The sequence below is a fragment of the Molothrus aeneus genome, chromosome 7, assembly GCF_037042795.1.
Source record: "Molothrus aeneus isolate 106 chromosome 7, BPBGC_Maene_1.0, whole genome shotgun sequence".
NCBI lineage: Eukaryota > Metazoa > Chordata > Aves > Passeriformes > Icteridae > Molothrus > Molothrus aeneus.
Genome location: NC_089652.1, coordinates 28536850 through 28559583, shown reverse-complemented (window position 1 = coordinate 28559583; position 22734 = coordinate 28536850). Strand labels below are relative to the sequence as shown.

Genomic DNA, 22734 nt, shown 5'->3' with positions numbered 1-22734 from the left:
AACATTCAGGCTTTGTAAATTGGCCTCTGCATGATTGTACCAGTCCCTCTGAGAAAATGCAATGATTTTAGACTAAATAACAGAATTAAAATGGACTGCATTTTCTTGTGTAAAACATCTGTGAGAAACTAAAGTTGTCAGTAGATAACTTGAATTTTTTCTAAGTCTAGAAGTCCATAACATCAAATTTCAAGTAAAGGAAAAAAAATTAAATCAGCCCCCATGTTTTCTTAATGAAATAGCATTTATGGGTTACAACTAAAGTCTTTTTAATTGTTGCTGCTACATCAAGAAATATTTGATGATTTTTGCGATATTCTGATAAAATTGTTGGTACAAAATGCTACTGATTAACATGCACTTCTAAACAACAGTAGCATAAGATTAGAGATCCCCTTTAAAACTATATATTTTTAGAGTAGGGGGGACACTTATGTTTTGAAGAAACCCTGTTCAAGTTGCCATGAAATCAATACTGGTTGTTTTAGCCATGATTTCTTTGTTGGTCTAGAGCCACACCTCTGCTTTTGTTTTTCTTTCCCTGCTTTCCTCTTCTTGTATATCTGCCTTCTAGATTTGCAGTGTTACTAGTTATCTCAGTAAAAAGGATAACAAGAATGCTTTTTTAACCATACTTTTCATTCTTTTTTTTCCCCTATGCTTTTTTCCTGTCTTACTATTTTATTTGGGTTTTTTTCCCTTTTCTTCCTTTCTTTTCCTCCTTTTTTCATTATGTGGACTTCTTCTTTCCCCCACATTTTGTGACACAGTTTCCTTTTGAGGGACAGAGGGATTTCCTGCAAGGCATTAGAGCAGTGAAGGTGCATGTGCTGATGTTGCTTTGTACAGCAGTTTCTCTGAGTAACCATTACAAAACAGAGGGCTGTGGTGAGCCACAGGAGTTTATTTCTCTAGATGAGTTTCCCCCAGCTTCCCGGCTATTTTCTGTACAGCATTAGTCACTTCCAAGCAGGTGCTGTGGGAAGCCCTAAGGCTCATCAGTGTGGTCTGATGGGGAATCAGGAATTTCAGAGTTGTGCTTCCATAGCACCAATCCAAATGGGTCTCACTCAGGTCCCATATTTCCATTCTCACATGCATCAATGTCTCCCTGCTCAGTGCCAAGAAAAGACCTGCAGCATGAGCCAGTGAGACAAGATTTTGGCTAGAAAAAGCTTTGCTAGAGAAGAGGAAAAACTTCCCCTCCACGCTGCTTCCAAATTTATGTTGAGCTCAAATTACCCCAGAACAAACTTAACTTTTTACCTCCAGGAGGTTCAGTGGGCTTTCTCAGTGAGTTGCTGCCTTTTTTTTCTAATCACTAATTTTATGAATTGTGGTTTTTCTCCAGCCCGGCACTTTCTGTAATACTATTTTGGATGAGATTGATATTCCTTTGAAAATTTTGAAGGTAGGGATAAACAAAATAAAAATATTTTCACATGTACGTAGGGCTGGAATTTTAAAGGCAAAGCATAAGAGGTCTGAAAACAAGCTAAACCAGACAAAAACTGTATCCAAGGGACTGATAAATATTTATGACTTTTTATATTTGGTCATGATCACTGTTTGGGCTTCAGAAGTGTCTTTGCTAAGGTTTTTAGAGCAGGAGTAGATTTCCTGGTCTAGTGTACCATATAGATCACAGTTAAATAGTCTTGTTTCATAGCCTCTGAATAGCTGTGGCTAGTGGAAACAGCATATCACAGATAGACTTAAGAGTGGATTATTTAATTCTAAATTCTCTCAGTATTTGATTGTACTGCCTCAAAAGAAAAATTTTAAAAGCCCTAATCCAACAGTTTTCTGATATATATTGATAACTCAGGTTTCAGTCTTTCCTATCATCAGTCAATTGCTGAAGTAAAGGAGAGGAGTGTGGTGACCTCAAACCTATTGGATATATCGACCATCTAACAATCTAAATGGTTTGTAATTACTTACAGAGTTACAAATCTTGTGCTGCAGTGAGCTTGCATTTCTAACTCATCAATCACAGCAATGGCAACTTGTAACATCCCCTAGGGTTTTCAAATTAATTTAGCAGTGATTACAGGCACTGAATTTTTGGTTACAAGTTTTTGGGTTGCTTTGCTTTTTTTTTTTTTTTTACCTGAGCATGTGTACTTGGGGAAAAATGAGTGTGATTTCTCAGTGATACTCTCTGATATCTGTTAACAATGATTTAAGAGGATTTTCGGAAGGAGGACAATTCCATTCCTATTTCTTGTCTTTCTGCTTGGAATACTGGCAAGGCAAAACAGCTTTATTAGGTGGTTTCAGTTATTTTTGCCTTCTGAGAGCTGAAGCAAAACGACTGTCTTGAAATCATGTTGTGCCTAAGGTCAGTTAAAGTTTGTCTTGAAAATTCCAGTAAGAGACCCTTTTGGTTCTTTTTTTGACTTCACAGAAAAGAAGAGCAGCAAGAAGTCAGAGAATGCACAGGCTGCAAAGTTAAACAAGACTTTTGCACCCATCTTCCTTCAGGGCCTGACTGACCTCAAAGTAATGGATGGAAGTCAAGTGATAATGACTGTGGAGGTATCAGGTGTGTTGCTATATAACAGTGTTACATAAAAAAAATTAAATCCTGCTGCAAAGTGTGTGGTTTTTTTCATATTTTTAGCAGTTGTCTTTGCATTTGGAAATAATATTTCTAGGAACCAGTTTTTAAAAGCTAGGTTGTTCAAATGTGATCTTCAGTGTGGCTGAACATTGTCCATTTTTAACATGTTCAGACCTGTAGAAGAGTTTCTTGACTAGAATGATTTAATGATATAAGTTTAATATGGGTCCTCTTGTTGAAATGGACTTGTTTTTTGTTGTGAACCAAAAAAGATTGAGTTCAGTTGGGGTAAGATTAGTGCTGCAGAAAGCAATCTTGATATGAACTTTGGTATCAGAAACTCTTAATAACCATCTTTGTGGTGTCTAGAACTCATTCTCCCTCTCGTGCTTTATGCATGCTTCCCTTATTAATTTGTATTTTAATCAGAATAACACAGACCATTTCACATTACACAGCATTGACAGAGTTAATAATAGAAATTCCTGAATGTTCTGAAGATGAAATTACAGAATCAGGTGGCAAAAAAACCCCCAAACTTGTTCCTTTTTGTAATTGACATATGGTGGGGTTTTGCGTGTGCCTCAGATTTTTGTTGCTTGCTTATTTTTAGCTAACCCATCTCCCGAAATTATCTGGCTGCATAATGGGAAAGAAATCCAGGAGACAGAAGATTTCCACTTTGAGAAGAAAGGCAATGAGTACAGTCTGTACATCCAGGAGGTGTTTCCTGAAGACACAGGCAAATACACCTGTGAAGCCTGGAATGAAGTAGGAGAAAGTCAAACACAGGCTACATTGACAGTTCAAGGTAGAAAGTTCCTCTTCACCTTATAAAATGGTGAAAGAAATGTATTATTCTAATGTGCTGGAGGAATGTCTGTTTAAAATACATGAGTGTTTATAAGGTTTGTTGTGAAGGATGCTCAAGTTCTCAGTCTCTGCATCTGAATTAAAAAGGATATTGAGCAGAAGCAGCTTTAAAAAAAATCTTTTCACTCTGGAACATTATGTTACTATTTAAAAAATGCATTCCTGAGTCCTATTTCTAGGGACAGTGCAAAACTTCTGCTAAATGCAGCTTTAGATTACAACTATCAGGCTTACTTAACTATGGATTAAAGTAAACCTTTTAATATGTTTTTTGTTTCTAATTGAAGTCCTTAGTCTTTGAAAAAGCTTTCTAGGAGCTAGGTATCCTTGCTTTAATGTTAGCATTGTAGTGGTAGCAGGTGAGGAAGATATGATTTCTGCAATCTGAGAACTAGCTGCAAAAAATTTGGCTTAAATCTCCTCACATGATGTTAACCCCACAGCAAACACTCAAGTACCTACAGACTTCCTGTGACTGGGCACACACAACCTTTGTGACAGGGACTTCTAGTATTACTGAATATTGACATTTCCTCATAGTCACTACTGAGAATTAGTGGAAATCCCTGTGAGACTTTTATTATTTTAAATGTAGAATATCTTATCTGCAGTGTTTGAGGGAGCTGCTTAGTCTGTTGTCACTGTCTGCTCTGACTTCAGACCTTCCTCTCTCCTTCAATCCCCCCTGAGATCTGGCCTTGGGGTCAGTCTTCTATATTAAATGCAATTTTATGCAATTGTTAATGATGATTTATTGCATGAGCTCTCAACTGCACAGCGGTCATAGTACTGTTACTCACCCTTAAAGCTATTTCTACCCGTATTCTCAAAGGACAAATCTCCAAGATTCCTTTTAGGGCAGCTTTAAAGTCCCTTTGTTTTGTTCTTAATATAAGCTTGGATCAAGCCAGTAAAGTGCCAAGTAAATGATTAATTTTAGTATGAACACAAGTTACTTCCAAAATTAAAGTCTGACTTATTTTCAGATTAAAAACTTATACCATGCATGTTCAAAATAACTTTCCTTGCCTGTGATTACCTTCCCTGAAATTAGTTAGCTTAGTGGTGACATTCAAGCTTGGCATTTTCCTCTGACTTGTAAACTGTTTTTGTAAACTGCAGAACCTCAGGATGGTATTCAGCCCTGGTTCATTAGCAAACCGAGATCAGTGACAGCAGCTCCTGGGCAAAATGTCCTGATATCCTGTGCCATTGCTGGAGATCCTTTCCCCACTGTTCACTGGTTTAAAGATGGGAAGGAAATAATGCCGGGAACAGCATGTGAAATCCTGCAAAATGAAGATATCTTCACACTGGTCTTGAGGAATGTGCAGTCTCGTCATGCAGGGCAGTATGAAATTCAGCTCAGGTATGTTGGCTGTGAAAAATAAGGTTGTTCCCTTTGACCAATTAGTTATATTTACCTTCAAGTTAAAATTCCCGCTCAAAGAAGACAGGAGTCCCGTCCTATTCAAGTGGAATATTAGGGTACTAAAAGAACAGAATATTTCTGAGGGATAAAAAAGAACAAATAAAACTCCAAGAGAAGAGAGAGAACACAAGAAGAGTCAGAAAAAAAAGGACAAAGCAGTATGGCTTTCTTTTGTGATCCTGTACAGCAAAGCTTTGTGGCAGCAGTGTGGGAAGCAATTTCTAGCTAGGAAAACCACAATCAGTGTCCTGAGTTTTGAAGGTATTGTTTATCATCTTTGGCATCTCTCTAGGTATTTGTAAGGATGCCTCTTCCCATGGGAACAAGCTGTCTAGGGAGGGCAGTTACACAAGATCCATACTTTTAAGGGGAAAAAGTGTTTCCTGGCCATGTTTGAAACGCCTGAATCTTGTAAGCAAGTTGTAGTCTCCTTTTGCTGACGTATCTTTGAAATAAGGCAACTTGGTGCTTTGAACACCTTGTCATTCCTAGAAAATCTGGAAGAGTTGTTTTGAATTTAATTTTATTTTATTCTGGTAGAATAATTGTGCTTTAAATGAAGAGTTAGAGTTGCTGGACCCTTACCTTGTAGAAAGTGCCACAGCACTTTACACCTGCAATGGAAATAATTCTGTGCTATTTACTGTGCATAGATGTAGTTGCTTTACTTGGCTCATGTTTGGGCCTTTCTTTATTAAAATTACTTCATCATCATGGGCATTTGAGTCCATTACACTGGAAGAAAATTATTTGGTTTTCTCCACACACTCACTTTTTAGGCCAGGTGTACAAGTCTGAATTGTCCTTTGCCTACTTGCAAATAAATTACCAATATCTTCTTAATGCAAGAAAGGAGGGGATTTCTTAATAAATTTAATCTATTTAGCTTGTAAGTAATGAGTTTAATTTTTTATAGATATAGTTTTTTTTCCAACCAGTATGGCCCAAATGATGGATATGTCACTATGTAAATGTGTCCTAGCTTGAAGGTATGATTTCATGGACTATTACAGGCAGACACAAACTAGCTTCAGTATATTTTAGTATTTAAAGTCAAATGAGACACTTATTTTTCATCAGAAAATGGTGTTTTAGAAAATTACAGATGTTGAATATCAAGATTTCCTATAATGTTTTTCTATACTTAATTTCAAGTCTTATTAATAACATTTATGTAGGTAGAGCCACATATGCTATGACCTTCTTGCAAATGAGCTCTTCAGTAGATTTAGGCCCTTTGTAGTCTGCAATAAACTGTGAACTGGCTCATTTCAGAGCTGGCTTTTTTGCAATTGGCCCAGGTCATTTGGGACATTCATAATGCTCATTTGAGCAGCTCATGTCTACAGAAACTCTTGCATTTATTTTCCTTTGGAGATCAGGGGTGTTTCTACCATTCAGTATCTCTGGCAGGATTAGAAATGCCAGTTCAATTTCATTCAGGTCACCAACCTCGACAGGAGAGAGCAGAAACTGAGAACTCCTACCTTCTGCTGGTACATTTCCACACCTCAGTTTGTGTGCCCTGGGCATCTTCTCTTACGATATGCTGGTGGTTTCACTTGAACTGAAAAGAGAATGAGATATTTCAGCAAAACTTCAGGGGTGGAAGAATGAAAAAGGACAAAGGAGAGCCAGGAGAGCTTTGTGGAGAGTTTTGTTGGGACTGATGTAGGAAGTTGACCATATTGATCAGGTGTAGTTGGTGAACACTCAGACCAAATTCATCACTGGAGCCCTTTTTTCAAAGTGGAAGTCTCATATTATCATAACTCTGGAATGTACACTTAGAAAAGAAATTATTTCAGACAATTAGTAGATGAGAGGAATTTTTAGGGGGAAGGAGAAAAAGTAAAGTTGTAGGTCTAAAACAAGAAAGCAGATCATATGCTAGTTGTAGCTATTCCCTAATCCTTTCGCTGCAGAAATAACTGGGGACCCCACAAAGATTAGTGCATACATTCTGGCTTTTTCTAATCCATAATGAGTAATGCTGTGCTGAAATTAGAGCAAAGGGAATGCTGATACCTCATTCTACCCTGCTCTCACTTGTAAAATTCCAGTGAATGTTCAGAGAACAGAGAGTCATATGGTTTTAGGCACTGGTTGTGTACTATGAGTAACAGAGAGGTAACAGCCTCGGGCATATCCAAGGAGCCAAAAGTCAGCTGTGTAACTTCAAGTTTGCAATAGAGTTGCAGTAATCTAGCACTAAATAATCTTGACTAAATAGCTGTTGAACTGGCTGCATTTGTCTTGAATACTTGATTAAGAAGTGTTTATATATTCAGAAACTGTTTTAACAGCACCTGAGAGGAAGAGGGCTGTGTTTTGTGTCTTTCTCTCAAAAACTCCTACAAAGTCCATTAACAAATATGGAATAACTGAGAAAACATAAATCAATTCACTAAAGAGTTTACCGAGTTGACAGTAGGCTATTTTTAAACATAATCATTTTCATTTCAAATAAAATGTGCAGCTCCTTTTCACATATTAATTTTAGAAGCAGGTTGCATAGCTGCTCTTAGGGAGTCACTCCTTCTCCAATTCTCTTAATTTAGTCCAGGCACAGTTTCCTACTAGTGTTAATTATTTTACCATTTTGTTCTCCATTATTCCTAAACTCTAAATTCTGTCCTGATACCTCCATATTTCTTCTGTTGTGTTGGCTGCTCACAAATTAAAACTTTGGTCTTAATCTGTTTGATTAAGATCTGTTTGACGCTTGCTGGTTCTTTCTCCTTTAGTTAGAGTGAGCTGATGAGGATGTGGAGCCCAGTGTGATCCTGGTGTGATCCATCCATGATTGCTCATTGGCTTTCTGTCTTACCATTCCTCAGCATTATTTAGAATACATCTTTGGTTTGCCTTTTACTATTTAGCAGACTGTTAAGTCTGGATTTTAGAAGAGTAGTCAATGTAGACCTTCCTGGTCCTTTTTTTAAACCTACACAGGCCTGATTCCTCTATATTTGCATTTTTTATTTTAATTGTCTTAATAATGTTCCATTGAGCCTGTTATGTCTCAGGCCCTGAGGAACACTGCTGGATAAATCTTAAAAGAACAGGTTCACCCACTTCTGCAGTTCATCCATTGAAATTTGGACATTTTACAGCCTTCAAAATACTCTAAAATGGAAAATAAAAATCCTTTTCCTTACTCATAAAAACAAAGATACCTATTTCCCCTCCTACCCTTTGCATCCTTCCAGTGATGGTATCCTGTTATCCCAAATGACTTTTCTCTATTCTTTCAGTGTGTGCATCATAAATGTGAGAACTGGACAGAGACTGTGATTTTTGAGTAAAACCTTTATCTTTATAGCAATACAATCAACATGAGACACCTCAGAAATCATGCTGCAGTTCCTTAAACAAATCATCTGCTTTATCATCCTTTGTCTTCTCAGACATTAAGTGTTTTTCTTCTCCCACACTCCATCTTCCATACAAGCTTGGTTAGTGTTGATTAGTATTTATTTAGATATTTTGATAAATAATGTAAAAACACTCCCAAGATTACATTTCATTAGGCTTAACAGTAAATATAGCTCTGTTTTTCTGTAAAATTCAGTTTGCAAACCTTGTTTTCTCCTATTAATACATTGTCTATTTTTAGAGAAGAAAGCCATTACTCCTTCTTGTTCCATCCTCCCACTTAATGCTGTAAAATGCAAATAAAAATATTGTTCTTTCAGGTATAAAAAGCTTCTGGCAAAACATTCAAGTGAGGTAAATCAGTGCATCCTCTTTGAAGCCAGTAGAGCTGTTCTGCTTTATACCAGCTAGAGTCGTGATCCAGTAGATTAGTTGCTTTCTTTGGGGCTAAAGCTTCATGGAGTCTGGGCTATCTCTCCATTTTACTCACAGAAAAGCTTCAAAACCTCTTTCTGAGCATTTGCAGTTAGCTGCACTGTAGCACCAGCTCTAAGTAGGGATCAACTTCTTCGCCCCTTTCAGTTCATTCTTGAAAAAATTTACTCTGCAATATTTATTTCACACTTGGTAGGCTGGTATGAAATTTCAGTATGTCCCCTCAGTATAATTACAACTGGTTTTTTTCCTGTTCCTCCAGGGAGTGCTTCCTAGGGACATGCAGACAATAAGTCTCATCTAAGGTTCAGTGAAAATATTTGAGTAGGTTCTGCCAAGAAACTAGTATTTCAAGATATTTTGAACATAAAAGCCATTCCAGGGAAAACTGATCCCACAATAGGACGCAGAGCTATTTTTAAAATTGCTTCAGGCTTTGCAGCTGGGGTTTTATTTGTTTTTGGTGGGCTTTTTTATTAATATTCCTTGACATTTTAAAGATAAGACCTGTGCATGAGCATTCTACAGAATAGTCCTGCAAAAGTCAACACTTCCAGGCACTTCTTCACAGCAAAGCTACTAAGCACAGGTTTTATCCATGTCTGTCATTATTCCACAATAACAGAGCCACTAAGACCTGTCTGGGTTTTGTTGACAAAATGCCAACACAGAGAACCTCAAGCTGCACAAGTAATGTTGCTATTGCCAAGATTCAAAACAGCAGAGACATGAAAGACTTGAAGATATGCCCATGTAATGCAAGGCTCTCTTTTTTCTAACTGTCCCTATGCATCTATGCCTTGCCTGGGTTCTGAAATTGTATAAATGTAAAAAACAATTACCAAGGTTCTGGAATTATTCTTGATTGAAATTGGTATCTAAATCACCCAGTCCTTCTTCATTTTTCTTGGCTTGTTTCTCTTTTTCCATCCTGTGATCTCCAACCTGGGTCGGTGTTTTTAACTTCACCTTTTTAGACTCTCTCAAAATTCACAAGACAAGAGTTTGTTCTCCCTGCTCCTAAAATCATCAGTTTGATTTCACTGGGAGCAGGCCTTACCCTGGGAAGGCTACACTTTTGAACAGACACAGACTCAAGGTTTGTATCCAGTAGTCTGCTTTTCAGCCATTCACTTGAATCAGAAATCATAATTAAGATCAAAAAACTACCTTGTGAATAATTTTTCCATCTAGGTACTTGTATGTCCCACTGTTGCCATAATTTGTAAGTGCTTCCCAAGGTTTTAAAAATAGAAAGAACAAAATGCTCTCCTACTTTCTTACCCCCTCCTTTATTTTCCAAACCCTGTGAAAAATAGCTTACTTTAGAAGGATTTACTTTGCCTGCCTTATTTGCTTCTTCACATATGCAAAGAATTTGCAGAGGGAAAGATGCCTTGCAGAAATGGGTCCTGCAGAAATGCTACCATTCTTCACAGTGGTCAGGACCACATGCAGTATCCCTGAATTTCTCTGCTGGGACAGCGCTGTCTCTGTTACTTCAACCTCTCCCACTTGTGACACAATTCTTGTGGACAAATATTTTTACCAAACAGTCATGACAGAAGCTGAGCAGGGCTGCCTCAACATTTAATGTACTCTGCAAATTGTCTATACTTCAGCATGAATGGCTTGTCCTTAGTCAGCTTTGCTTTGGTTTTAAGTGCTGAACAGGAGGGGTCTTCAGGTAAACCAGCAGCCTGTAAAGCCCTGCAGAACTGGTGAATGGGCAGCTCCAGAGTGTGTCTGCTTTCCTTAAAAACTTTGGAGAAGCAGAGAAAAAAACTCAGGAGTTCCAATAGCAGCAAAAGGGCCCAGTTTGAAATGCATTATATGAAAACAACAGGTTTTCAGCAGTGTTGTTTCCCTGTCATAATTTTATGCCAATCAGTATGTTGGGAGGAGGTGACGTGGTGTTCTTTTTATTTATCTTTCCATTTGTCTTAACTTCTTTCTATTTCTCTTGCTTCCAAATGGAGGCAACACATATGAGTGAGTAAGAATGGCAGGTCTCCAGTGCAGGGCTGAGTTCAACCCTCTGTGCATTGACTTGGATCCTCTCCTGCACTTTGGACAGTTTCTGTTTGGTACTCAGATGTTATCTAGTTTTTTTGTATTGAAGGAAACGAGGATTGTGGCTTTCAGTGCTGTCCTCATGGATTGCCTTCAATAGCAGTTTGTGGTGTACATATTCTGACTTACTGAATGTAAAAGTGTTAAAAACATTCCTCTGGTTTCTTGCTGTTAGTGGTCTTAAGATATGTTTGTATCAGCAGGGTCTTTACAATCCAGATACTTTGATCAAACCTACCAATTACTTTGTAGTTTTCATGTTAGGCTGATCCACTGTTTCTTTTTCTGAAGCTATAGAAATCAGGAGAAATCTATCTGAGAAGGTGATGGCACTAATTGCTCTTATAAAGACAAAGTTTTATGCTGAATCTGTGATTCTGTTATCTGTGTTAATTACCTTGCCTTCACTGCAAGTTAAAAATGTGTGAAATTATAGGGGGTTTTTCACCCAAACAGTACCATATCTAGGAAAGTATTTCCATGCTCTATTTAAAAACCAGGCCAGACAATATATTTATGGCAAGCTAGCAGTCCTGAGTCCATGTTTTAAACCTCAGGGCTAAGTGGACTTGAAGGTGCTCTTATCTAGCAAGTTCAAAGCAGAACACAGCTGGGAAAACCTGCCTCTCTTGCCTTCCTCCCCTCCAACACATGTGTTTTGCTTATGTCCAGGAAATGTTTTCAGTAGCAAAAATTATTTTTGCTCAAAAAGATAAATAATCCAGGAGTTTCTAGTTCATTTACAAGCTTATACCTAAACTGGGAAGGACAGAAGTGTTTTCACTAATAAAAGGTATTTCTAGTCCTTAATCAGTTCAAGTCTGGTTTTTTAATAGCAGTCAGGGGAGTGGTGGCAATAGTTACACAACTGCTGCCCTGGGGGAGTTAAATTTTGCTTTTGGCATCTCCTGCGTTAAGCAGAGAAGAGCTGTTTGGGGCTGGAAGAATGATATATATCTGCGGGAGGGAGGGAGCTGCAGGGGAGCGGGGAGCACTTTAAATGAATTCTTTAATGGGAGCCCTTTCCAGAAGGCATCTGTGGTATTCCTCTGCAAAAGGAAGAATAAGTACTCAGCACCATATATGGTGACACTTTTATGTTTTTTAATATAAACACGTACAGGCTGGAGCAATCCGTGTAGATGGGTTTTGCTGATTGGTTGGGCCAGAGGGGAGGGAAGGAAATGAGACCCTGTTTTTAATATCTTAACATTAGAAAACTTAAGAGCTTGGGTTTGAATAAATAAACAGCAGGCAGAGTTGGAAAGATTTTCAGCTTTGTAAAATAGCCCTTACCTCTGTCTTGATTTTCCAGCTTTTATATTTATTTTCCTTTAGCTTGTTTGTTTGCAGCTGCTTCATTCTGTAAATTGCTTTGATTTTTGTTCAGGGAGTATGTTGTTCCCAGTGCAGATAGGAACAGATCAGTAAAAACTATTTGAGATAGCTTGGCTCCAAATATAAGGGGACCAAATTCACTCAGTCAATCCCCACAATGCTGGACACAGAAAAGGGGAATGCCACACTGGGTTTGAGCTGCTTTAGTGCAACACACAATCACTTAGCTCAGGCAAGTTACAGAGGAAGAAACCCCTGTTTTTCTGATTTCACTTAAATATTTCAGGAACCAAGTTGGAGAATGCAGCTGCCAGGTGTCCCTGATGCTGCGGGAGAGTTCAGCTTCCACAGCAGAAATGCTCAGAGAGTGAGTATTTTTCCCAGGGACTTGCATGGGTGGGTTCTATTTTTTGCTCCGTTAATTCCCTGCCCTTACAGACCCAGGCTGGCTGCTGTTCAACCTAATCCCCAAATGTGACCTAACAAATTGTTTTCATCATACAAGCTAAGCACATTGTACCAAGCCAGAGTAGAGAAGATCTTTTTTGTTTGTGCCCTTATATGGCTCCTGAAGTCATCATTGATGCAATAAACTAATGGAGTATGCTCCTCTAATCAACCTCCCCTTCTATAAACACATTTTGTTCCTGCTCTGAGATTGTTCCCTGACATTTTTAAACCAGCCCCTTTCCTGGCTCTCTCTTTCTTTTCTTTTTCGGATCATAGTGGGAGGGAATCAGCCAGCTCTGGAGAGCAAAGAGATGGTGGAGATCATGGTAAACTAACATTTGGTAGAACAAGTGGCTTCAAAAAGAACAGCAGCGTAATCAGAGTAGCTGAGGAAGAGCAGGAGGACGTCCGAGGCGTGCTGAAGAGGCGAGTGGAAACTCGGGAGCACACAGAGGAGAGCCTGAGGCAGCAGGAAGCTGAACAACTCGATTTCCGTGATATTTTAGGCAAGAAAGTCAGCACCAAAAGTTTTTCTGAGGAGGAACTGAAAGAAATCCCAGCCGAGCAAATGGACTTCCGAGCAAACCTGCAGCGGCAGGTCAAACCCAAGACCTTGTCAGAGGAGGAGAGGAAAGTCCATGCTCCCCAGCAGGTGGACTTCCGCTCTGTGCTGGCCAAGAAGGGCACCCCAAAAACCCCATTGCCAGAGAAGGCACCACCTCCTAAACCTGCAGTTACAGATTTCAGGTCTGTGCTGGGCTCCAAGAAGAAGCCACCTGCAGAGAATGGCAGCACTGGCACCCCTGCACCGAACGCTCGTGCCAACTCTGAAGCCCAGAATGCGACCCCCAATTCTCAAGCCCCTGTTGCCAAACTAGCAGTGAAGAAAGAGGAGAAGAATGACAGAAACTGTGAACGTGGGTGTGCAGTGGTGGATGGTGGAATAATTGGGAAAAAAGCTGAAAACAAAGCACCAGCAAGCAAACCACCAGCGAGCAAAGGAACAGCACCCTCCTTTACAGAGAAGCTTCAGGATGCTCAAGTAGCTGATGGTGAAAAATTGGTCTTACAATGTCGGATTTCCTCTGATCCCCCTGCAGCTGTCACCTGGACTCTAGACAGCAAAGCCATCAAATCATCAAAGTCTATTGTCATCTCCCAAGAAGGTAAATTAATTGCATTACAAGCCAGCTGGATGGCACACTGTTATATCTGGCTCTTGATTAATAACATTTAGTTCAGTAAAGATAATGCAATATTTATTTAAGTCCTGTGCCAGTAACTGTTTCCAGATGCAGCTTTCTTGTTATTTCAGTGGAGTACACAAGGAACAGTATCGTTTGACATTTCTTGCAGATTCCCCTTTAAGAGCCTGCAGATGTAAATTTTATAAAGTTGAACTTCTTGCATTTTTAAATGCTGTTTACATTGCTAACACTGTTTAAGGAGCTGGTACACGATGCTTATTTAAACTAAGCTTTAAGGATTAGAACATTGAAAGCATAATAATATTATTGCTGGTTTACAAATTCTAATTGAATTCTTCTGTATGTTTAATATTTCAGGCTTTTTATTGCAATAAGAAATACAGAAGCAAAGAGGGGTTGTGTCATAGAAAGAAATTACTAAAACTACAAGTTAAGATCAGAGTTGAGAACAGATTTCCAGTGTATTTAAAGCCCCACCACAGATGCTTCTGTTGCCATTACAAGCACTGAAATATTTGAACTCCACTGGCTTGGTGACTTTTAACTAACTTCAAAACTGTATAAAATTTGGTAAAAGTCCTTAGAGGGAATACTTACTGTTTTCAAACTGTGTGATTCCCTTATATTTCACATTTTGGATGATCAAACCCACTAGACTGTTTTTTGCATGAAAGTTAATGTTTTATCTAGACAAAATATATTTTCCTTGGGACAAAAATAGGAAGGAAGGACAATTGATAGCACAAAACAAACCTTCTTTACTTCATATGTAAACAAAACATACTTCTTTACTTCCTCAGTGTTCCATGAAACACTGAGGAAATTATCTGGAGAATTATATGCTCTGGCACATTGTAGCAAAAAAAGTTCATGTTCACAGTGAGAATTATACCTTGAAACAGGGTCTGCACTCTTACTTTTCAATCTTCCTTCATTTAATCCAGGTTATTTTTAGTGTTACCCAATGAGAACCAAATTAATATGCAGAATAGTTCAGCACAACCAGTGAATCCTTGTGAAGTGTTCCAAGCAGAGTAACACAGGCATTCTCCTGAAGTGGATGCAGTCAGAAATTGCATTGTCTTCAAAGAGGCTTGGGGTAGTTGAGTAGTGCATTAAGGAGATGCCAAAGTAAGTAGATGGAGAAAGGCAAATGGTAGCAGGTGCATTGTGTCTGGCCTGTGTCTGAAGTAGCATAATGTGGTTTTTGGGTTTTTTTGTGAGTACATGTTGGTTTTCAGCTAAGGGGACTGTGTAGAATAAGGATCAGTATCAGTATCTGAGAAAACATGGTGGAAATGCCATTCTTACAAAAAGGGCTGACAGAATCAGTCAGCTTAGCCAGCTTTATGCTGGAAGCAAGATTTCAAGGCTTTTCATGGAGTCACTCAGAATGAAAAAGAAATTATGCATCCCAAAGTTCCATGGCTCCTGTCAAAGTACATCAGATAGCACCTCTGAACCAAAGCTTCTGAGCTGTGGTGGAGCTTCTCAAGTCCCAAAGCTTTAGTTTTATGGTTCTGCAGAAAGCTGTCTTCTTCACTGAAATAATCAGAGTAATTGATGATTATAATCCCCCACCTTTTATTCACTCTATAAAATGGTACTGTGGAGCTGCAAATCGAGGGTAGCTGTTTGCAGTGAAGTGATCCTGATGTCCACAAATGCTCAGCCACCTGTGTGAGCAGGGCAGGAGGCTTCTCCCATCCAGCTCATCTGGGCTGGGTGACACTCCTGGGTCACAACACTCCAGGGTGTCAGCATTAACAGTGCTTTCCACTGAGGTCAGGATCAAAGCTCAGTTCTGCAGAAGGAATCCACTGTTCAGGACAGCTTCCTGCAGGGGGTGAAGACACTGTCCTTGTGTTCCACTTGTACCTGCACTGTTGCACTTGAGCCATGCTTAGGAGTCAGTGTTATCAGTATCTCAAAGTTAGGCTTTCTTCTGCACAGAGGATTTACAGAGGCTCTTGGAAAGAAATATTACACAGGGCTCTAAGTTTTGTCCTTTAATGGAAAGACAAGGAATGAGGATTAGAACTATTTTTTTAAACCTTATTACATACCCTCTGGTACACTGGGTGCATTGCATGATGGTCAGTTTTGGTTTTTTTCCTGACAGTACCAGCTAGCTTTGGCTCTTGGAGCAGAATGTGTTGCTGCTCTCTCATTGTAAGACTCTTTCATGCCAACTGTTAAGTAATTAACTAGGTATGCATGATACTTTAAGTTCCAGATTTCATAGAGATTCAGTTTTCTCTGTTTCCCTAATTAGGAACACATACTTACTTGAGGGAACCAAGAGAGGAGAAGGAATAACTGGAATAACAGACTAGAACTGAGAAATAGCAAATTCATTCAGCATCAGGAAATTCTGTTCAATAGGGAAACTGTATGGATTAGTCTCACAGATAGTGTTGGAGCACCTTTAAACATAGAGAGCAACAAGAACACTGGATGCAGCACACAGCAGGCCACAGGCAAAGTCCCAGTTTCCATCCTTTGCCCCAAACACTGAAAATGCAACAGCAACACACCCACAGGTGTACCTCAGCAGCAGTGCCTTTGTCAAAGCTTGGAGCAGCATTTAGTGGGCCCTGGAGGTAATGCCCCGGAGTCAGCCTCACCTGGAACAAGGTTGAGTCTGTGGGGAAGAAGAGGAATTCAGAGCAAACAGACATAGCTCAATTTAGATCTTGCAAAGCCATTTTTTTATTTCTTTGCTATGGCCTTGCCCCTCCTTGTGTTCAGCAACAAAATTCTCTATAGAGGAAGAAGATAGTCTAGATCTATTCTTAGCCATTTTACCAACTGCTTTAGTGCTGTTGTGATGTTTGGTGGTGACCATGGGGGTTTTTTCCAGATTCAATAGAGGTATTTCACAATAACTTACATGTTCTTAATGAGCTGGATACTGGGAAATTCCTTATCTAGAGTAAAGCATGTCTGTCTGCTTCTTAGCCACACTACTAGCCCATCTTAGTATGGAATACTGTCCCACACACTAGTCAGTGTAAGTAATGCATGAACCCCCAGAATGCTATGTAATAGTGTTTTGGAAATTGAATTATTTCTCTCTGTGATTCCCAGAAGAGAGGAGAAAAAAAAAGGCAAAAAGAGATAGAATTTTCCTCATCTCCTGGTGCCAAATATGTTGTGAAGATAAATACATAAAATTCAGTTTCAGGAACATGTGATTAAACTGTGGCATATTTGGCCAAGAAGGTCAAACTTAGAAATATACTTGTGTGTAACATGTTCACAGGACAGGCAAACTATGTAAAAACTATGTGTAGTCGCTGAAAATAGCTTTCCTTGGCATATTTGATCCTGATCCTTTACCAGTTAGAAACAATGCTGTTCACAGGTCTGCTCTGTGCTTGCAGAGCCTGACGGACACTAATCTGCCCACCCAGTGCAGTTTAGCCATTGGAGTGCAGGGGAAGGGAGAGTGCCATGCCAGCTTCTGTATCATTGGAGAAGCCTGGGTACAAACACCAGCATCAGAATAGTCTCTGACTGGTAAGGCCTTTGCCAAAAGAAGAGCTAAACCCTGCTCAAAAAATGACCAGGCATATTTATGCAGCAATTGGGTGATTTCTGGTAATCTAGGGCTTGTAGTGTATTCCCTCATTCCAGGGTTAAGTTTAGTTAGAAGTCAGAATCTGGGCAGCATTATCCAGAATGTCACAATCCCAACAATAGCTGATAGCATGTCATGCTCCCTCCATTTTACATTTCAGCTATTTTCCCTTTGAAATAATGAACATCAGTACACTTATTCTTCCATTCCTTTTTACACTTCCCCAAACAGTACTCTGTTGATTGATTGGCAGGATTTTTGGCTTAATGTATCATTTTTATGATGAAGTGAGCTCTTGCACTATTTTTCTGATGTGGAACAATTTTATTAATGGTTTGATTTTATATTTTTCTTCTTTTAAACCTGTCAAAGTGCAATTATCTACATTCCTGAGAAAGATATTAATGTGCTTTTTGCCCATTAAAGATCAAAATAAGTGGTTGCTAACAATAAAAAGAGGGTACTCATAAATTGGAGCATTATACATTCATACAGCATTGGGTAGATGATGCATGATTAAGAGCCACTTTAATGAGAGGCTTCTTTGCTTGAAGTCATGGGGGGCTTTTTGTTTGGAAAAAAGTTTTTAAGAAGGCTCTAGCAGACATTGCAGTGAACTTAGACATATAAGGACAGAGTAGAACAATTTTCCTCACAGAGTGAACCCTTTACAGCAGGATCCATTTTGTTTTACATTTGTATAGCACTGGCCCAGCAGTGCCCTGTGCTACTCTCCTGCTGTGTGACTCACTCTTGGACCAAAAAGATAGCAGTGAAAGGGTTGTGCACAGCATCCTTAGTAAACTGGCCAGCTGAGATGTATGAGTGAATACAAGTCTGAACTCACACATTTGCCATTTTTTAAGTCAGTTTGCTCAGCTTTTTTTGGGTAGATTTAGTACTCTGTGACTATATAGATAGAAGAGGAACTTTCTAATATAGACTCAGGTAGCAGTGATGCTGTAGCTTAGAAAATGCCCTGAGTTTGTATTGCTTTGTCTAAACCAGCATTTTTTTCTTCCCAAGTTTCTTGGCAGTGTACAGATTTGGTAATCTTATTAGCAATAATGCCTTAACAACTTTCTTGTGACTTAACTCCTAAATCTTCCTACCAGTCATGCAAGTCTACGTCTGCCAGTCTAGCTAGGATCTGCCGTGACTTTTTTGTTTTCTTTTTAATTAAATTTGAGCAAGAATTTGCTGTACAACACAACTCTATGCACTGCTGAAAGTAGATGCATTTTGCACCCTACAAAAGCTTCTTCAGAAACTTTAAGGTTGGGGAGATCATCTGAGCATCAGTTCTGACACAATACCATGTTTGTCACAGGCCACATTTCTCTCTGCACTGTCATTTATGTCTGAATCTATTCTCTTCCAGAAAATGCATGAAGTGTGGATTTGAATACAGCAAAAGAGAGATATTTCCTATAACCACTGGCAATTTATTGCAAAGTCTAGCTATTATAGTAAGACTTTTGTTATTAAATCAAGAATCAAAGCAATGCCTTATTTCTAACTTGACAGAAAGGCTTTGGCTCTGTAACCAAAATAGCTTTCTCCTTTTTTTGAAACTTGACAAGTCAAGCTCTTACTAACTTTCTCTCCATAATGCACTTCTTCCAGCCCTTGGAGGCTTGGGGTTGTTTTGGTTTGGTTCTCTTTCCAATACCCCCTCTCCAGTTGCTGTTAGTTTATTATCCTATATAGAAAAGAGGAAGCAGAATCATGTGTGGGTATCAGCATCAGTGAGAAGATCACCTTCCTGTGGCTGCCCTTACTGGAGGTTATTGGTCCTCTTTTACCTCACAATGTTGGAACTCATGTTTGTCATTTCTCTATTAAGCCTTTAAACCTCCTGCATATACAGCATCTGTTGGTGCCATTGGTGCTTTTCTTGTCACTGTCTCAAGCTACATTTTCTTTGAGTGAATGGGACTCAGCTTAACAAGTAAATGAGATTGTTTAGGAGGACTACTCTGCTAACTTTTCCCTTTCCAAAATTCTTTCTAGCATCTGTAAATTTACAAAAGTTCATTTATGAGTACTTCCATGTCATAGACTAAAATATTTAATAACTTGGGTCCTAAGTCTGATCGCAGAGGAAATCCACTAGAAACAGACTGAGTGATGATTTCCTATTGTCAGCTTCTTAAGGAGATCTTTATTTTGGCAGCTCTCACTCCTCCTAAATCAATGTCATTTATATAGTAATCAATGATTAATTATATAGCATTAACTAAAATCAGGATAATGTGATTTATGACAAATATTTCAGTAAGGGTTAAGAAAATTACTTTTGCACAGATACATTTGCTGGTTAAATGTCTAATTTTGTGAATCATGAAAGTACATTTCTTACATTGTTTTCCTTAAAACTCTATTAATTATCAATAATTACATTTTACATTTTTTCTTCTCTGAAATTCATGGGGTTTTTTTCACTGTTTTTTCTGTTATCATTGCAACTGTAGTCAATATTTTCCTCATCAATCCACTTCTCATTTTTAAATATGACTGTGACACTAGCACGCATTTGAACTCACCCAGACAATTTGAGATTTATTAGAAAATTAGCTCTATAAGCCAATTAAAAATTGTTCCTTAAAAATTTATTATGCCTCCTAGGGACAATTTCTCACAGACCAGTGTTTATTAATATTGCCTAAATATTCCACAGTACTTTCTTGTACCATGGGATACAAATGAGAAAGCCATAAACTTGAGTCTGCATCATGGACAGGAATCAGGAGGTTGGCCAGCTAGATGCCAGTGTGGGGAATGAGACTAAGGAGCTGTTTTTTGTTGGTTTGTGTATTTGTTTTATATCTGAGGTTGACTTTCTGGGGAGTTTCATGGAAAGAATGTAGAAGCCTAGAGATATTTTAAACTGTCTTGCACTATTTTTGAGTAAGTCAGAGAACCCTTTAATAGCTCAAAATTCAAGGGAAAGGCTCTGTGTATCTAACCCAGAGTCTCCAGTAAAGTATCAGCTTCTGTGGCTGTTAAGTTCTTTTCTAGAGCTGCACCAGTCCCAAGTCTAAGTGGTAGATTCCAGTATTCATGTTTATTCCAATCCTGCACTTTGTGACAATGTTTAAGGATCATCCATGGCCTGTTTGCTAAAAACAATAGAGGGTTGGGGTGACAAAATATATAGCAAGCATTTTTAGCTGACTGGGATTTCTGAAGTGCCAGGATTTCAGAATACCCGACTGGAGTAACCAGTCTGGACTTTCTAGCAGTTCTCAGAAAATAAGCTTATTTCAGGTCATGATGGGGTTTGCAAAGGAAATACCAAATACTTCATTGAAAGACATTTGGCCTTCTAGCTCCAGGAATCGACTGTAGCTCTAGATCACAGAACATAGGCCTGGTTGGGAAGTTTCCTGTCCTTATGAAATCTCATCAAGTTTTGCCTGGGTTTCAGTGGTTTGGGATTTTTTTCCTGGTTTTCCATGAAAATGAGGTTTCAACAGCCATGCTCCCTCAGCCTTCACTTATACTCCTGATCGAACCTAGCCAAATCTTTCTGATCCATTGGCCAATTTCATACCTAGTCCTAGTAGTCCACAGTTTCATAAATACTAGTGGCTATATAAAGGAAAGTGAACCAAATTATTTAATTTCCCTTCACTCCTCCACTGAGAGCTGCTACCATTTTATCTGGTGGCAGCAAGAAGCCCAGCAATCCCCATGTGTTTTGCATGTGCTGTTCCTGTGGAGTTCCTGGGGACAAAGAAGAAGTGGAGGAAAATAGGATGCAGATTATTTCTTCTAGGAGGTGGGAGTTAGGAGGAAAAAGGGCATGTCCCTTGAAAAAAAGCACATTTCCTTCACCCTCTTTCTCACAAAATAACTTCATTAAATGAGTGTTGAGGAGTGACCCTATGTCACATTAGTCTTCAGTGAGCTGAGGAAGGGCTTTTGGGCAGGTAGAAAACTGCAGAAGCTAAAGTAAATTCTGCATTGTTTCAGTCCCTTAATGATTCAGTTATCCTTACAGGTTCCTTTCCTGCAGTAAAGTGGCCCGTGGTCTCCTTCACATGTATGTGTCTTTGTTCCATAGTTTATGGGTTTTTGTAATGGCATCTTTAGGTTTCAATGTGCAATCTTTTCTAATCATGTTACATAGATTTGTATCAATTCTTAGACTGGAAGTTATCTTTGGCTTGCTCTCCAAATGTCTCTTTAAACAGCAGAGACATGTGAATTTATATTTGCTAGATGCCTGCAAGAATACTTTTCTAATGTCTCTCCTCCATTTGGAATGGCACTGCAGCTCGTGACATTTTTGGCTTCAGCCTGACTCATGGAAAAGCGTTGCCTCAGGGAAGGCACATGGATTTTCTTTTTGCCCTGTGGTTGGCTGAGCACAACCCATGTGAGTGAGGGGTCAGTGTTCCTCTTCTGAGACAGTTTTCACATCATTTCTCAGGGGAAAATAGTCATTATTTAAAGCTGCTTGATTTTGTGGAGGATTATAAAGAGGGGGAAAAATCATTTTCTTCTAACGGATGTGTGTTTTTGGCAAAAAAATTTGTTGGAAACTACTTGAACGTTTTTTATAAGATTTTTCTTGAATAATGACACCCATGTTTAAAATGAGAGAAAAATCTGAATGCCAAGAGCATAATTGCCATGTCCAAATGGAGTTCATCTCTAAAGAGAACCAGTAAACTCCCAAAGTTCTTCAGATGGAGGGGAGTTCTTCTGCAGGTCCTTTTCGTGGACCAGTATCACCTGTGCCTGTGCCATCTCCAACATCACAGGGGATACATTTGATGGGGAGCCTGGGGTTGAGCACTCTGGGAGTCTTCGAGTTACCACAGAGAGAAAGGTGATGGGAAATTTCTTTACATCTCAGGAAACAGGGTAAATGTCTGAAAAAAAAAATCCATCTCTTCAATTCTTTAATTAGGAATGACTGTGAGAAAGTCAAACAGAGGAAGGGGGAAGGTTTTACTGCAGCTGAGGTAAGTGGAGGGTGGATGTGTTCTGGACAGGCCAGCAGCAATGGGCAGAAGTGCACAAGGCCTCAGGGTGTGTTTAGAGGACAGACCCAGCTTTCCAGTGAAGAAGGAGAAAGCAAGCCCATACTTCAACTTCACTTAATAAGAGATATTTGGAAGGGGAAAGTGTGGAGCATTTTAATTGGGGTTCACCCTGGGGAGGAAAGCACTTCATTGATCTAGGCAATGCAAGTGAAAGTAAGGGACAAGGTTATTCTTCCTCATCCCTCATCTACTGGGAACAACTTCTATTTTGGTTCACAGAGTTTTCATTTTTAAGAGGAAATGTATTTCCCTTGGGTCATACCAAGCTTCCCTTGGTAAATAACAAGCTTATGTCGCATCCTGTGTCTGCAAACCCAATTAAGTCAAATTTTATGGTTTTT

At 39.1% G+C, this 22734-nt stretch overlaps 1 protein-coding gene across 1 annotated transcript in view; it reads left to right on the top strand.

Moving 5' to 3' along the window:
• The window catches only part of MYLK (myosin light chain kinase), a 138350-nt gene that overhangs the window by 52724 nt on the left and 62892 nt on the right, over positions 1 to 22734 (top strand). The window contains exons 11-15 of the mRNA XM_066553728.1: positions 2411 to 2548; positions 3180 to 3377; positions 4562 to 4808; positions 12382 to 12462; positions 12822 to 13711. Of these exons, the coding sequence (XP_066409825.1) occupies positions 2411 to 2548; positions 3180 to 3377; positions 4562 to 4808; positions 12382 to 12462; positions 12822 to 13711 (1554 nt within the window). The remainder of the gene's footprint in view (positions 1 to 2410; positions 2549 to 3179; positions 3378 to 4561; positions 4809 to 12381; positions 12463 to 12821; positions 13712 to 22734) is intronic.